The sequence below is a fragment of the Ixodes scapularis genome, unplaced genomic scaffold (genome assembly GCF_016920785.2).
Source record: "Ixodes scapularis isolate PalLabHiFi unplaced genomic scaffold, ASM1692078v2 ptg001264l_1___fragment_5__unscaffolded, whole genome shotgun sequence".
NCBI lineage: Eukaryota > Metazoa > Arthropoda > Arachnida > Ixodida > Ixodidae > Ixodes > Ixodes scapularis.
Genome location: NW_024610128.1, coordinates 133680 through 149559, shown reverse-complemented (window position 1 = coordinate 149559; position 15880 = coordinate 133680). Strand labels below are relative to the sequence as shown.

The 15880-nt window shown below is 46.2% G+C and overlaps 1 protein-coding gene across 1 annotated transcript in view; it reads left to right on the top strand.

The window, feature by feature from the left end:
* LOC115318147 overlaps positions 1–7923 on the top strand; it is an 88142-nt gene extending 80219 nt beyond the window's left edge. The window contains exons 5-6 of the mRNA XM_029977876.4: positions 893–1174; positions 7376–7923. Coding sequence (XP_029833736.2) covers positions 893–1174; positions 7376–7443 — 350 coding nt within the window. The 3' untranslated portion in view covers positions 7444–7923. The remainder of the gene's footprint in view (positions 1–892; positions 1175–7375) is intronic.
* The last annotated feature ends 7957 nt before the right edge of the window (positions 7924–15880 follow it).

Here is a 15880-nt window from a genome sequence, read left to right as displayed (position 1 = left end):
AACTCATCCTTTTCCTTTCCATTTTTGGTCACGCGTTTGTGCTGTAGAACTTCGCAGCGCAGCACGTCTATCAATATCAGACCAACTTCGTTGACTCGTAGCTTTCGCTGCGTTCCATCGCAAGAAAAAACGGATCGTAGGCTGCGTTTACATGGACGCGACCATAGCGCATCGAATTTAAAAGAAACAATCACAAGCTCCCAGTCCCTCTGTTTCTTCCTTTCTGCCAAATCACAACAGTTATATCCCGATTCTATTCTCCACGCCTCCATGTATATACTTGCGACTACAAAAGTGTAGTCCTTTGCATCGACGCCAAGTCGTGCTGCGCATAGACGTGACATTTATTTATTTCCTTCATTACTACTGAGCCGTCCTTCTGTCGCTGTAGTTTCTGTAGTCAACAACGCGCCGCTCACACCACCGTCGCGATTATTTAATTCACCTCCTCTCGACAACCGCAGAAATAGACGGAGCTCACACTTCAATACGCCGAAACATTTTCCAATGAACCGGTAGCAGCCACAGCAGATTGCGGTTCCTTTCCAGTTCGGGTTCAATATCAAAACTTTGATTTCAGTTACACTTTTGTTCCACTCGGCGAAAAATGTCGATTTAGTTACGGTTTTATCGTTCGAGTTCGGGTGCGGTCGATCACCTTCCTTGTAGGTTCTCAAGAGGAGCAATCTTGATGGTGTGGAATTAACGTTGCGATATCTCCGTGAAAGCTCAACGTCCATATGCCCTTGGCAGCTCTGCACTCACAGAGCTATGGGCACCAGTGAAAATGTTTTATAGCTTGAAAAAAATCTTTGTTAGCGCTGCACGTTGCGCTCCTCACAATCGTCAGCTTAAAATTCCCTGATTTAATACGTGCCTCATTTTTTTACAGCGCCCGGGAAGTTCACAGTAACTGCTAAGGCAACGAGCCCTTCATCCATTCGGCTGCTCATAGATCCTCCCAAAGAAAAAAACGGCAACTTGGACGGCTGCTCCGCGCAGTGCTCGTCTTCTGAGAACAAGTACGAGACCAACTGCGCTCCAGATGACGTGGACATAGAGGTGAAGGGTCTCATCCCAAGTAGCCAATACACCTGCCGTGTGACATTCTACAATAATCACGATGGTCAGCGTCTCGAGACAAGGCAAGAGGTTGGCGTCCTTACACCAAACCGTAAGTTCGGCTGCCCGCTTGTTGTAGACGTGCTGATTGAAGGGAGCGTTGTTTGTGCGTGTAGAGTTTCGTCTGCAGTTTTTATGTCAGGACCGATCATACTTATGTGCTAACCACCGGCCAGCTTCCGCAGTTAAAAAAAAATTGCGGTGGCTTAGCTCGGCTATGCCAGGATATGCGTAGCTTGAGCTTATGCGCACACAATGAGAGGCGCTATCAAGCCGGTTCGGTGCAGCGTCAGTCTTGGCTACTGCGCAACGGAAGCGCACAGCTGGGCACGCGGCGGCGCCAGTGCGTCTGCCGCGGCTATGAAGTCACTCCTCTGGAATTTACAGACCGGCGAGGCGGGCGCAGCGGCGGCGGCGGCTCCGGTGCGCCTGCTGTGCGCCGTGTGTCGTCACTGCTCCTCGCGCATGCGCAGCACGGAGCACGGCTCATTATGCGAGCCACGCGAAACTGCTCAACCTCAGCCAGTGTAGCTCACGCTACAAAAAAAAAGATTGAATGGATAAATTTGCGGAGTTACGTGAGGGACGTCGGCAGTGTACACAAATCCTACCTCAGCATCGTTTTTCACACTGACCGGCTGCAGGGTGAAAAGATTTCTGTGCTGCAGTTCAATTTAGCGGTTTCCATTCTTTACACCACTGTAGACGAATTCAGCGGTTTGCGCACTTGACACCAAGGCGTCTAATGAGAAACTATTGTTAGATAAAACTGATCCGCCGCCGAGCTATCATTGTTTATACCGACAGAGCATCCTTCCCTCTCTCCGCCGCCGAGACGATATCACAGCTCAACATCGCAAAAGCCTGACGTTTTTGTCACGTGATGCATACGCCCGAGAGAAATCACCGGGATTTATCTCTTGTGTGAAACCCGCTTGAAGCACAATATGCTAGGACTCTTTCTTCTAGGTTCCAATGAAATTAGTTACAACGAACAAGAGTAACAAAATTATTTTAAGATACGCAGAATGGGAATGCAAACTTTATATACTCCATTACATAATTAGCGTACAAATTAACGCAGTTATATCAACTGAAGTAGATTGTAAGTTGTGCCAATTGGTAACGGATGTACATGATAAAATATAGTGTCTGTAAACACGAACGACGAGGAGGGAACGAACACGGAAGGACAACGGCTGACTCGCAACTGAAGTTAATTCTATGAAACGGAAACAACGGAAACTTCTTAAACAAAACACACAAACATTAAAACGCACACGCCTACCAGGCAACTAGAAGCTGCAATGGTATCGCCTTACAAATTAGAATTCAAGTTAGACCGAAGGTACCTTATCTCTTTCTCGGATAGCTGCACCGATCGCTCACTGACTCATCTCTCTGCCCACGAAGAAATAAAGAATGCTTCAATTATTCCCGAGCCATTCTGTCTGGGAGTCTACCCATAACAGCCGCGTCACCAAAGGGGGGATACATGACCAATCCCTTGAATGAAGCGGTAGGAGTCCTCTGACCGTAGCCCTAAGAGAATGATCCTTCCCTCTCAACGTTTCATTCAAACACGTTCGTGTCTAGCGGAGAGAAGATCACCCACACGACAGGGGTATCCGGTAGACGACACCCGATGTATAGGTCACACAGTTTTTTTTTGTGTGCACTTAGCTTGGAGACGTTTTTCAGCGCCAGCATGAACTCTCGCGTATACCTGGCTAATCTTTTGTTGAGCTGAGAACACAACAAGGATGCCGTACTGACCTATGACCTGTTTTAGGATGTGGGAAGGCCGATAAATGTAGGGGACTACCACCATTAGACTTCCTCAGAACTTCTATCCTCTCTTCTCTTCCAAACACATTCTCTTCTCTATACCTCTTGACTGTTTCGAAAGGGAGCCGGCCACCTCAGTCAAAAGGCCCAAACGGAAACCCCGACGTCCTACCTCTACTACCGTGCTCCATGAAATAGTCTTTCATAACTTTTTGAGGGCCGATCCAAGCCCTGAAGCGGCAATACCCGTTTTACTATTTTTTGGGTGGATGGACATCTAGTCAAGTATCGCCTTCATAGAACGCTAACAAAAATACCAACAACCATGTTTTTAGGAACAGTTAGGAACCAGGAAGTGCATAACCCCTTCATTATACTCTTCAAACGTAAATCACTTTTTTTCTCGAAAACTGTCATAACTTTTTTCTTAGGAATATCCCCGCGGCGCTGTCGCCCAGGAAAAACAATCACCCACATAGCGAAACGCCTTCCTCACGGAGGTATCCTCAGATCACCTCAAATAGCTCTGTCAACTTCTCCAAATAAAAAAAAATCACTTCGAATTGGGGCCACACACGACCCTACACAAACGCCCGTTTTTTTTAGAAATATAACTTAACACTCCTGTCCACCATCGTCAAATTGAGGTGCAAAAGTAAAACACATTGATCAATGCCTTTAAATAAATTGGACACCAGGTCAGAGGTGCAATCTTAAACGCCTCCGCAGTAAATAAACATGACCGCTGTTTTGTCAGAGATAAGCCCATCCGCTTTTGCCAGGAACCCTTCTCAGGCACAATAGGCTTAAACGGACAGAATTTTTTTTTTGTTTTGCGCTCCAAACAATTGGAAGGTTCAAACCTTCAGACTTCTTGATCTTCGCTCCCAAATGACTCACAGCTTAGCTATCGCACAGCTCATGTCCCCGCACCATTGCCTTTTTCAGTACAACATCCACCCGCTTGAAGGTTTTATGAATAGCCGCATCGAATTGTTTTTACCAAACATGCCTTCAAACGCCTCTTAGTCTGACACCAACACGCGCAACTCATTGTCTATCATGTAATTGACCAAATGCCTCAGTAGTCCCACCTGTTCACCAGGTGTTTTCAGACCATGTAGGAAGTCCACACACCCGGAGAGGCTTTTCGACGGTCCCAGTCCAAGGCCTTGTAAGAAACCTTTGTTTCGAGATTCACCAGCTCCGGAGGTCTCAGGACTGGCTCGAGCCCAAGCTTGGTGCCGACTTGCCTAGAGTATGAGAAACGTTGACCTCACGCAGAGTGATTAACAATCGAATGCATGGGATGCTTTTTGCTTTCTAGGCTCCAACACTGGCCAAGCACTTAACCAGACGATATCTCTGTGGCCTCTAGTTGTCTGGCAGGCGTTCGTTTTATTTTGTGTGTTAGTAATATGGTTAAGAAGTTTTCTTTGTTTCCTTTTTATAGAACAAACTTCGCTGGCGAGTCAGCCGTTGTCCTATCGTATTCGTTCTGCCTTCGTCATCCGTGTTTATTGAGACTGTATTTCATCATTTTCAGTTAACATTGTCACAAACAACAGGAGCAGAAGCGGCAAAAAAACCGTTGCAAACTGAGACTTTATTGAGGCGAACTTCTGCCATACGAAATAAAGAACGAGCGCAGAGACAGCGACAGGCAGGCGGCAATAGACCTATTGCTATAGTACCCAAGCATCAAGGAGAATGCAGGGATTGGTGTTCCACGCGAAGCACGTGCTGGACTCAGCAGTAGTAACTTTTTTAAAGCAAATACCTAAACCAAATGGCATCTTCCACGTGCGTTCGTCAACGCTTTATTTTGGTTATTTACTTCGAACCTTTTATGTAGAAAAGGCGTGCGCGTGTGGCGCGTGGAACACCAATCTCTGCAGTCTCCTTGATGCTTGGGTAATACAGTTAATGGTCTATTTAGCTGTGTAACAGCAACCGCGAGCAAGAGTGACTCGACAAGGTCACACGCAGCTCCATACGTAGTGCGACCCGGAATCCCGAAGATTCGGCCCAAGCGTCCGTGGCGACTGACGGTGTTTTTTAATCTCGTGATTAAAGGGACACTGACACCCCGCCCCCCCCCCCCCCCCACAATTTTTTTATTTTTTGTCAGGCGCTTTATTATGGTGTCGGAACACTACCCAATTAATATTTTGCTACAGAGCCACGTATTCTTTTTAATAAAGCCAAAAAACGCAACTGCATGAAACCGAAACCGAAATTCCTGCACCGCACGAAGTAGTGGAGAGAATAGAGTGAGTGGCGGTAGTCATGTGGCTACACCCGATAGTGCGGGTTTTTTTGTTTTTTTTCGTTTTTTCTCTCCGCACGTAGCAGACGAAATGCGTTCGTTCGCCGTGCGATTCCTTTGCAGTTACGTCCGCTCGTTGTTCTGTACTTCAAGATGAGTTTTGTACATTTAAGTGTTGGCAATTAGTAGTGAGTGCCTGAGTGCCGTGGTGAATTCCCGTGATCGGCTCCGAAAAGAATACTCCCAAGATGTTGCGTGAAAAGTTGCCTCACATCTCCTGCATCTGAAAGTGGCATTGTGCGACAGAGTGCACAAGTTTCCGAAAGATCAACGGGTCGGGATCAATGGCTGGCTGCAATTCCTGTAGAAGAGTTAAGCGAAGTTCGGAAAGCGGACGCTACCGCATTCATATGCTCTTTGCATTTTGTGGAAAGTGACTACATTGAGTTCGCAGGTGTCAAAAATGGAGTCCCCTACCTTTTAGTTTTGCGACGTATAGTCTACAACAATTTTTTTTCTGTGATAATCGTAAAAAAAGAAATGTAAATATCGCAAAATGCTTGATATAAAAAAGGTACATTCACACTAGGGATTGAACCCGTGCCCACTGCGTGTGAAGTGGACGCCTTTCCACTGAGCTACTGTAGGAACTCAATTATGTGTAGTAATGCGGCGGGTAGCCTCTATGTCGGAAGTTTGATGCCGATTTCCCTTCAATACATGCACTCCCGGCTTGAAGTCGGGCAACACCACGCATATTCCACATTCGCACCTCATAAAGAAACCGTACGCGTGCGTATTCAACTCGAAGTACGCACTTCGTGCTTGCCGTTTGAGCGAGCGATGTCTTCAACCACGAGACGGGACGACGGCTCGGCGACGTCTTCGCGCAATCGGCTTGCTGGTCGGGCGTGTCGTACGGAAATGCATATCAGTTCTTTTGCTCGGTCCAAAATTTCTCTTTCGAAGGAAGACAGAAATCGCCGGTACCGTGAACAACAGTTCTGAAGTAGAGGTCCAAGGCGCGTCATCCGCTGCCATCCGCTAGTCCCACGATACGGGGAACGACGCCATGTTGAGAATTATGCAGTGAACGCACAAAGTGCTCCCGATTTTCTGTGCTACCTTTTATTTCAATCAACGTATTTGCAGCTTTTTTGAAGCCACGAAAGATGCGTTTCATATTTTTTTTTCTATTTTTAATATTGACTGTGTGCCTTCAATGACTCACGACTTTGATTAAATTTGGTGGTCGCGTCGAAACCTTAGAGAACGGCCCGTGACCACAGAAAACAAAATGAGCGCGACTCAAACCGGCCAGTTCTTGATCGGCGGTTTTCGGGCGGAAAGAAACCGAATTTCGAGCCGCAAATTCTGTTCTGGGTAGTTGGGTTCTCTTATGTCAGAGAGAGAGTAAACTTTATTGTGGAAATAGAGCTTTCCACATCCCAGCCCTAGTCCGGGCCTATGCGGTCGGGGCAGACTCCGTCCCATCCACCACATTACGAATGTGGTGGACAAGGGGGGGCCACCACAGCCTCTGAAGTTCTGAACGGGGAGAAGTCTATTCGTAGTTCAACTAAAAACCTCGGCGATGATAAATACCCTGTCAGTGTCCCTTTAAGTAACCAAGATTGAGTCGGCAATCTATTTTTTCGAGAAAGAGCAACCAAATGCTTGTTGCACGTCATTGCAACTTCCTTAATATGTCGGCAATTGCGTGAAGTAGCTATAGTATGTACCTATCTTTTTTTTTCTAAGCGCAGCACTTAGGCGTTTGTTACAGGCATAAGCGGCATCGCGATTTAGCGAAAACTTTTCCCGCTACATTAAGCGGGGAAATTTTTTGCTGTAACTTTAGCGGGAGATTTAGCGAAAACTTCCCGCTAAATGGGAGACGAGCAGGAGAAGAGGAGTGGAGGTTACGGATGAGGAGGAGGGGCATACACTCCTCTCCGTACCTTCCCCTCCTGCTCCTCAAGAGTTTCGCTCTAGTTCGGCATTACAGGGGATTGTAAACGTCTGTCATATTTTATGTAAAATATTTTAGGATTAAGTTTTTCCCCAGTTCATCGGAACTTAAAGAAAAAAGCTTTTGTAAGCACTAAAAGTGAAAAGGCATGCTGATTTTTATTTCGATTTACTGGTCTTACACTCGAAGGGCATGATAAATTACTTTCGTATGATTTGTTCCAGGTGCTGACCAACAGTCAAGTTACCTATGGCTTATCTTCTTGATAATTTTCTTATTTTGTTTTCGATGAGATCACCAGATTACAGAAAAGAAGGCAGTTGGGAGACGCCGCATCTCGACATTTCTACATCCGTCCATCACTTAGCATTGGTCTTCGCGATGCCGCCATTTTGTCCTCCAACACGCAGCGACAAGTCAGAATACAAGTTTCTATCAAGCTCTTCAAACTGATGCAAATTAGTTTTTCGCGCTGCTTGTCCGCATGTTCCACATTGCAGTTTTATATGAACGACCGAATCGGTACGCAGCGGACTGATGAGACCCAGCATGAGAAGAGAAAAGCGACTTTAGCCAGTCAACGAACTACAATACTTCACTCGTCAAAAACATGGGAAAGCACTCCCCAAGGCCAGGTAATGCGTTCTATTGAATCTGGTTATCGTTTCATTCTCGGATCCTCACACTATTGAATCACTCTTCAAACAAAAATTATCATTTAAATATGCTGCGTTTGTGCAACACGGACTCAAATAAGAGAAAAAAACACACACACACAAAAAAAAACACAGAGAAAGCAGATCTGGAATGTAAAGCTATTAAGAAAAAAATATTCCATCAATTTTGCCTGAAAGCTAATAGGTCCAACGGTGTTAAAGTTTGAGCGCCGAGGGTACGTCGCAGTCGCAAACTTCATTCATTATCACTGTAACAAAAGCAACCGTCTAGTGCATCCTTAAATGTGTGTCTGTTTGTGTGTTCATGTGCTTTTGCCCTGATTTAGTGATATTTTAGGCTGTCCAGCTAAATTAACGCCCTCACCCAGAGCACTGGACGAAACCCTCGAATAACGTGTGCTATAGAACCCTTGCCAATGGCTTATTGCTAGCTTACTAAAGATGTTAACTACTCTAATCTAAGTGCAAACAGCAAATACTTTTCCTCTTTACAACGACCTTGCTCGGATAAATGTGCAGATTTCTTTCTCAACCAAATGAACATGAAATGAGAAATAAATCAGTTGCTTTATTCACAAATGGTCTGGATGCTGCAGCATTATTTTCGCTTTTCTCACGTTTTGAACCGTGCCATGTCATTAAGTTTAGAAAACCTGGACGGAGCCATTTAGTCTTCGTTGGGTTCGGAAGCAAGAGGTTGCGAAAATGTCAAAAGTTTTGTTCGCAAAGCTGAAGCGTTGAAAATTAGAAAAACCGCGGAAAGGGTTGCAATTTCATTAGTTTTATTTATAACAAGTTCAACTGATCTACGAGATGTATAAACTTGCATAATCCAACAACGATTATAAAAATGTACAAGCGTAATGGGCAGTCACATGCGCAACAATATTTGCTGAAGAGGATATTGATGAAAATGTTAAACAATAGTGTAAACACCAGCACAAAGTGGAAAACTGGGCTAGTTTTTGACCTTGTGCAGTAATCACATTAGAGTATTTGAACCAGCTCTTAGGACCCACTAGCTACAATTTAAAACATGTAGTGGTGAGAATAAGTGCCCTAAGCCACACCTGCCTTGTCAGTGCGGGTGCCCCATCAATCAATCTTGTTACTTGAATGCAAATTTCTCAAATGCTTTGTCAGTACTCCTCCAACAATATTAAGGCACGTTAAAATATATATTTGTTTCGGAGCGGTTGGGGGGGGGGGGGGGGGGGGGTTAAACTTGAACAGAGCTGTTACAATTGCTTTTGAAAACATCGAAAAAATCAATAAGAAAACGATTTTATTTATGGGTTAACACGCAGCATGTGGGTGACTAACTGTATCCGCAATATTCTCAAGTTCCTATGGTATTGCTTCAAAAACGAAAGAGAGATAAGTCATGGCTATTTGCCCGTCACTCCATATTATCGAAACCCCCTATAACGCAGAGCAAGCACCATTTGTTTGTAATGGTCGAAGAGCAATGCAAGCCCTTGGCGTGTGTCTTCAAAGAGGTAGTCGATGACAGACTTGGCGAGAAGGGGCTGAATGAGGCCACCTGCACAAACGGTATTTTTTCAATGAACTACAGCAACTGCATACAAGGAGGGAGGGCAGGGGAAAAAGGACCTCAACGTGAAGACAATCTTGGTGACACAACTTCTTGAAGCTATTATTGAATATGAAGGCACCACAAACAATATCGCCAAAGTATGAGTCGCATTTAAACACCAAGCTTGCGCGATGCCATAGCTCAAAGTGGCGTTTTGTTTTATGCTACAAAACATTGTTTACGTGACTAAATGGTTCGGGGGAGGGGGGGGGGGGGTTATATTAGGCATTCCTAAAGCGCTTGAAACAAAAAAAAAAAACAATCGAAGCTGGGGTTTTCAGTTGCTCCTTCCGCGTTCACGAGATAACGGAGCGAAAAGGCAAAAACGCGGTTATCCCGAACTAGTATTTTTTTTTCATTTTTTAACTAAGCGACACATTATTGAAATACATGATTCTTGTGAGTCTTGAAAAACTTAGGATTAACAGTAGAATCCTACACGTGTAACGTGATTCACATCACTCCTCCGGCCAGTTTGGTGGACACGCAGTCTCGAATCAAAGTGAAATCACGCCCGACAGTACCCTGCTGCCTTAACGTTTCTGATCTGAAGGGGTGAAGTAACTCACCGAGAGCGGAATGCGCGATCATAAACTTGGTTTCCCTTTAAGTCCAACTCCAGCCGACGCTTCGATCCAATGGAGCCTTTCACGTAGTGACAGAAAGGCATTGTTTCGGCGCTCGAAGACCGTGCGTTTGGTTTCACACATTAAACGCTCTAAGCAAAGTGAATGCGAGAGGATCCTGTGCGTTTTCAGAACGAAGCTGTCTATAGCAAGGGTTCCGCGGATTTTTTCTGTGCGTCAATAAAATATCGCAACGCCCTTTATTTGTCGTCGTTCCAAGCGCTTGCGCGCCTAGTTTCCCTCCACTCTCCTTGGGTGGCGGTCCCGTCGCGCGTGTCTAGTTTCTTCCGGCTCCTCTGGGCGGGGAATATCAAGTCTGTATACAGACTTGATATTGAAGTCTGTCGTTCGTACATTTGTACCAAATTTTGTGTCACGTCTGTGCCATGGGATAAACAGTTTCGCTGGTCATAAAACTTGACAAGGTAAAATGGCTCATGGTTAGTTTTTTTGTGGGTGATTCGTTTATTCGATGATAGCGAACCCAAAAAAACAACAAGCGCAATGATGATGCAATTTTCGCGCCACTTGCTTGGGTTCCTCAGATCGTGTCGACTGTGTGATGTGAAAAAGTGCAAATGATTAGGAAGAGAAGAAGGGGTGAGGACAGAACGCTTTTTTAAAGTCCGACTGCTGTTTGACTTTAAGCGAGACCAAGCAGACCTGTTGTCCTTTCAAAAGACCCCTTGACGGGACAGCCATAGGCGCCTAAGCTTCTCGTCTCGTTTATTCCAAATGCAGGTTAGATACGCGTGAAAACGGTTCTGTGCAGTTTAGGGCACAATATTGAAAACTGACGGGAAGGGAATTGGTACTGTTCTGACGTGAGGCTTTCCTTTAAAACACTCCCCTTGAAAGGGGGTTTATCTTGTTTATGCAGACAAGACGAGGTTTAGAATTGTTCACTCTTCCGGTATAACAGGCTCTATAACGCCTTGTAGTCGCCGGCATCTTAAGAAAGTCAGGACGTTCTCTATTCTCTGCGCACTGATTTATAATTCGTGCTTCGGCGCCTTTATGTAATAATTCCGGAGTCTCATTGGCCGAAACGATAATAACTAGTCCGGGGCTAACCGGGCTTTGTGTTTCTAAATCTGTTGGTGGGTCATTCAAGCCGCTGCATTCCGCGTATATTCGAGACGCTCACGAACCCACCTGTTGTATTGTAGTTGGCCGAGAATTCAGTGATGCTGTCCATGTAAAGATCTATACAGAAATATGAATGTCAAGTCGATGACGAGGAGAATGATGATGGCAGCAATGCCCACCCTCACGATGGTTTTGTTGCGATTCCAGGTGAGCTCGTTCGAGGCCGTCTGTCGGGTAATGTTGACGTCCACTGCACTGGATGCGTGGTCTTTGTCCTTGGTCACCTTTGTCTCGGTCACGGTGATGCATTCGATGAAATCCCCGCGTTCCTGTCTACGGAGCTGAGGCATTGCAAGCAGGAGCAGACAGTAGCACCTATGGGGGCACGGGTTCTCGCGCAGCCGACGTGGCGCAAGACACGTGCGAACAGATTCGCGACGTGAGCTGAACCAGAGCCTCACATCTAAGAGGCCCTGGTCTTATCATGTATAGAGTTGGTCGTGGTTCTTATGTAGGCTGCTCTGGCTGATGAGCGGACGGCACCTAGCGGGAAAACACTGAATTAACAGGAATATGTCCTTTCGCGATTCCTGCTTTTCCCCTGCGGCTCACATCATTGCATGTTGCCGGCGGTTGAAAAAGTACCACAGAAATAAAACGAGAGAAGTTGCGTTCGTTGTGACCTCAGAAACAAAAGTGGCATCCCCGACGGGGCCGCATGAAAAACTGTGAGTTGTAATGGCTTAACGGATTATGTTCTTCTTGCCTTATTGCACATTTTGTGCATGTCGAATTAGATACTTTCATGACCTATAGGGTGCGTGCTGGTGCCTACAGAAATGGCTGTCACCTGTATGATCGTTGAAGAACAGCAGTACGAGGCTCGGTCTGCGACACGTAAGTAATTCTAGTTTTTCTATATCCGAGCACTATTAAAGACTTACGTTCTTGTTTCGTGTCCGGAAGACGTAGAGAAGCACTTTGTGGTGAAGCGGATCATCCAGGAGATAGGAAGCGCGATTCTCACACCTTGGTACCACAATCGCTGAAAGTTGCGAATAGTTGCCCTGGACATTTAGGTTGAACATTTACATTTACGTTTTAGATGGCTTAGGGCCGGTTGCACCAACGCCGCTTAGCGCAAAGCGGAGCTTAGCCGGGAACTTAAGCTAAGTTTTGGTTTCGTTCAGTTGCACCAAACTCGCTTATCGCTAAACCTAGCACTAAACTACGCTTAACTTAAGCGCTCAACATTGGGCGCTTAGTTTTTGGTTGTTTCTTAATCCTGGATTTAAAACATGGCGGCTGGTTTGTGGCGGTCGACGCGGTGAACGAAATTGGTTGTACAAAGTGTTTTAGGCTACAACAGCGTGAGAGTTTCGACAGGATGACCTTCGATTGTGACGAGGATGCAAAATATCGTCGCGTGAAGTGTTTATCGACCCCTGTTTTCAAGTTGGCTCTCCACTTTCAGTGCGTGTTAGCCCTAACCGAGATACGTACGGAGCTGTGGGGCTCACGTCGGTCTTCGCGTTGGTTATTCTGTCCACGACCAACTCTATTGATTCTGTCAACGAGCTTATTCGTATTTACTTTCTGATTTTCGCATAACTGTAACGTATTGTTATTTACCACTTCGTTTATTTCTGCTTGCAACGCATATCCTTCAATCCGATCAGCGCGTTGAATAGTGGCAGTACATGATCTCGGCGATCAGCTGACTGTCGACACCTCCGCCGGTTGCATGAGATTCCGGCGCTTTTAAATAATAAAATAGCAAAAATTCAATTATTTTCGTTTTCTGAGTTTTGAGACAATCTTCAGTGAATTTTCCTTGTCTCGCGAGTAGAATCTTGGCTTCTGAAAACTGTATCGTTCCATAACCGTAACTTTTCTGGTGATCGCGCTTTTTGGGAATATCTTGGCGACGACAAACCGTAACGACTACAATGCGAGATTCGTTCAGCGCTGTATTGGGGCCATAGGTCGGCATTTTAAGCTGTCCTCACTCAAACTCACGATCACTATTTTTTCCTCAATCAGAACTCACGCCCACTCACGATAACGATTTATTCAAAATAGGGTCATCACCCGGACTCACCCCCACGGTTCAACGCAAAACCAAAACTCACTCGCCGTCATCATCACGGTCGTCATGCTCACAGATCATCACGGTCATCACGCTCACAGGTCATCACGAATCATCAGACTCACAGGTCATCACACTCACAGATCCTCACGGTCCTCACACTCACAGGTCATCACACTCACAGATCCTCACGGTCCTCATACTCACAGGTCATCACGGTCCTCACGGCACTCACACTAACAGCTCCTCACGGTCCTCACTTTCACAGGTCATCACGCTCATCACACTCGCAGGTCCTCACGGTCCTCACACTGGTCTTCACGCTCGTCACACTCACAGGTCCTCACACTCACAGGTCATCACGCTTGCCGGTTGCTTTCTTTTGTTTCTCTCAAGCCGTTGGTTTGTCTTCGCGTGAGTCGTGCGGCGGGGAAACTACCCCAAAACAGTGAGCATCTGAGCCACTAATCCAATTTGAAAAGAATGTACTATGTTAATGTTTATGCCCCACACATTTCTACCAAATTTCGTAAACCTGGATGAGTTACGAAAGAAACTAAATGCAAGCTGACGAAAGTGGGTGTGTTTAACTTTCGCCTGCTGACAAGGGCGGCGGAAAAACACAAACGCGACTTCCGACCGGTTACGCAGACAACGTAGCAGTGATTAGAGCATCGCCTCGCTGTGCCATTCCTCGCTCATATATACACAGATAAGCAATTACTACATATATCACCCCCGTTTCTTTTTTTGTGCCACCCACACGTAATTCTACGGAAGTTTATGCAGAATGTATACATAGTAAACATGTGCATCGGCCATTTTTTTTTCTTGGGGCGGGGGGGGGGGGGGGGAGGGAGGGGAGGGAGGGGAGGGGAGGGCGGAAATATTAGGTAGGGTGGTTTCACGTGACGACGGTTTGAAATCTCACCATAATCCCTGTTGACAGTGCTGTCTGTCAGTCGTATGCTATTCTATGAACAGAGGCCGCGGTGGCCGAGTTTTCTTCTCACTCGAGTTGCTTCTGCTTTTGTTGGTCGACCGTGTTTGCCGGAATAGGCTGCGATTTAGGGAATCATCGGCCGGCATTGTTTTTCAGTCATTTCGGCCTTTATAAAACACTGTCAGCATTTATTATCTTGATACATGCTGCCGTCCTTGAATTGATTTCGTTTGGATTGGTTTGACTTTGGCATGACTTTGCTTGGTTTGGTTTGGGGGTTTGGGGACGTCCCCACGTGACTCTTTGTCGCGCTCTCGATGATGTAGGGCGCGCCACTTCCTATGTGGCAAGCCGCGTCATTCTTGACGCGCAGTTTTATAATGGGCAATCAGTTCGTCGAACAAGGTTTCATAGATAGATTGTTTCAGCGACACTGCGATGTTTCATCGGAAGATCGTTTCTTCGACATTTGTTTCATCGATGTGTCATCCGAAGATCGTTTCTTCGACATTCGATGCTCGACAGAGCTTACTACTCAGCCACCATATTACTACATTTCGTCGACACTTTTTTTTTTTTTTTGTTTTACTCGAACGTCTAGACGACATTTCTCTTTCTCTCTCTTCCATCGACGCGGCGTGTGCTCCTTGACGTCATGCGTTCTTCGCGTGTTCGCAGCACACTACAGTGTCCGCTTTGGACAGGGCGCAGGTGGCGGAAGCGCAAATGCTCCTCACTCTTTGTACGCATGCAGTGCAGTGTGCTGTGCGTGGTGTTGGCTGTGCGCTTACGTCGCTTACGTTGCTGGAGTGGTGCGTGCTGTGCGGCGGCCTTTTGCACACGTATGACCGTTTGGGCGCGTGCTCGGTTTGTCTAGCAGATATTTGTTTACGTAAGGAACTTTGCCCTATATGGGGGGGGGGGGGGGGGAAGCTGAGGCTCCGAGCTCGGCAGCCAGACGGCCGGACGTAATTGTTGCTTTCTGTCGGGCTTTTGGCCGCGTGTACACTCAAAGCTCGCGAGATGCTGAATCATACTAAACTTTTTCTAAAAGGAGTGTTTCTCGTGGCAGTGCTGGCTTAGTATACCACTCATTTTTTGTAGAATCATGTGAGGCTTATTTTGTGCCCAGTAATGCACGCGAAACGGAGTCATGCGGTTTAGAGAAGCTCGTTTTAGCGAACGCCGTTTTACCGACCCCAGTTTATCGAATCCCTTTGTAGAGAACCCAGTTTAGAGAAAATGGCGATGAGCTTCCTTTTAGCGAATTCGGCCGCCGCGGAGCGGCGTGTACGGGTAAATCAGGTGAGTTAACAATTTTGTAATGAGCGGCCGTAGACTGCCGCCGCGAAGCGGCGGGAGCGCAGCAGGGGGCTTGGGTTAACACACGCACCAGTGATGCACGCGCGAAGTAGGAAAGCCGTTTTTAAATATTGTTCCCTTTTCGATAAACGGCGTTTCTCTAAACTGAGTCTCTTCTTTCTCTAAACCGTGCTTCGATAAAACGAGCCCGTTCTCTAAAACGTGCTTCGATGAAATGGCATTCGATCAACTGTAGTAAACCCCACGCGAAATACCAAAACTGACGTTTTGCATTCTCGTCTTTCAAGTGTTCCGATGTAGGTAGTGACGTAGAGATTAATCAGTCGGTTTCGGTAGTCTTTAATAGAGCACTATATAGCTCCTACGGAGCAGAGTAACGCAATCC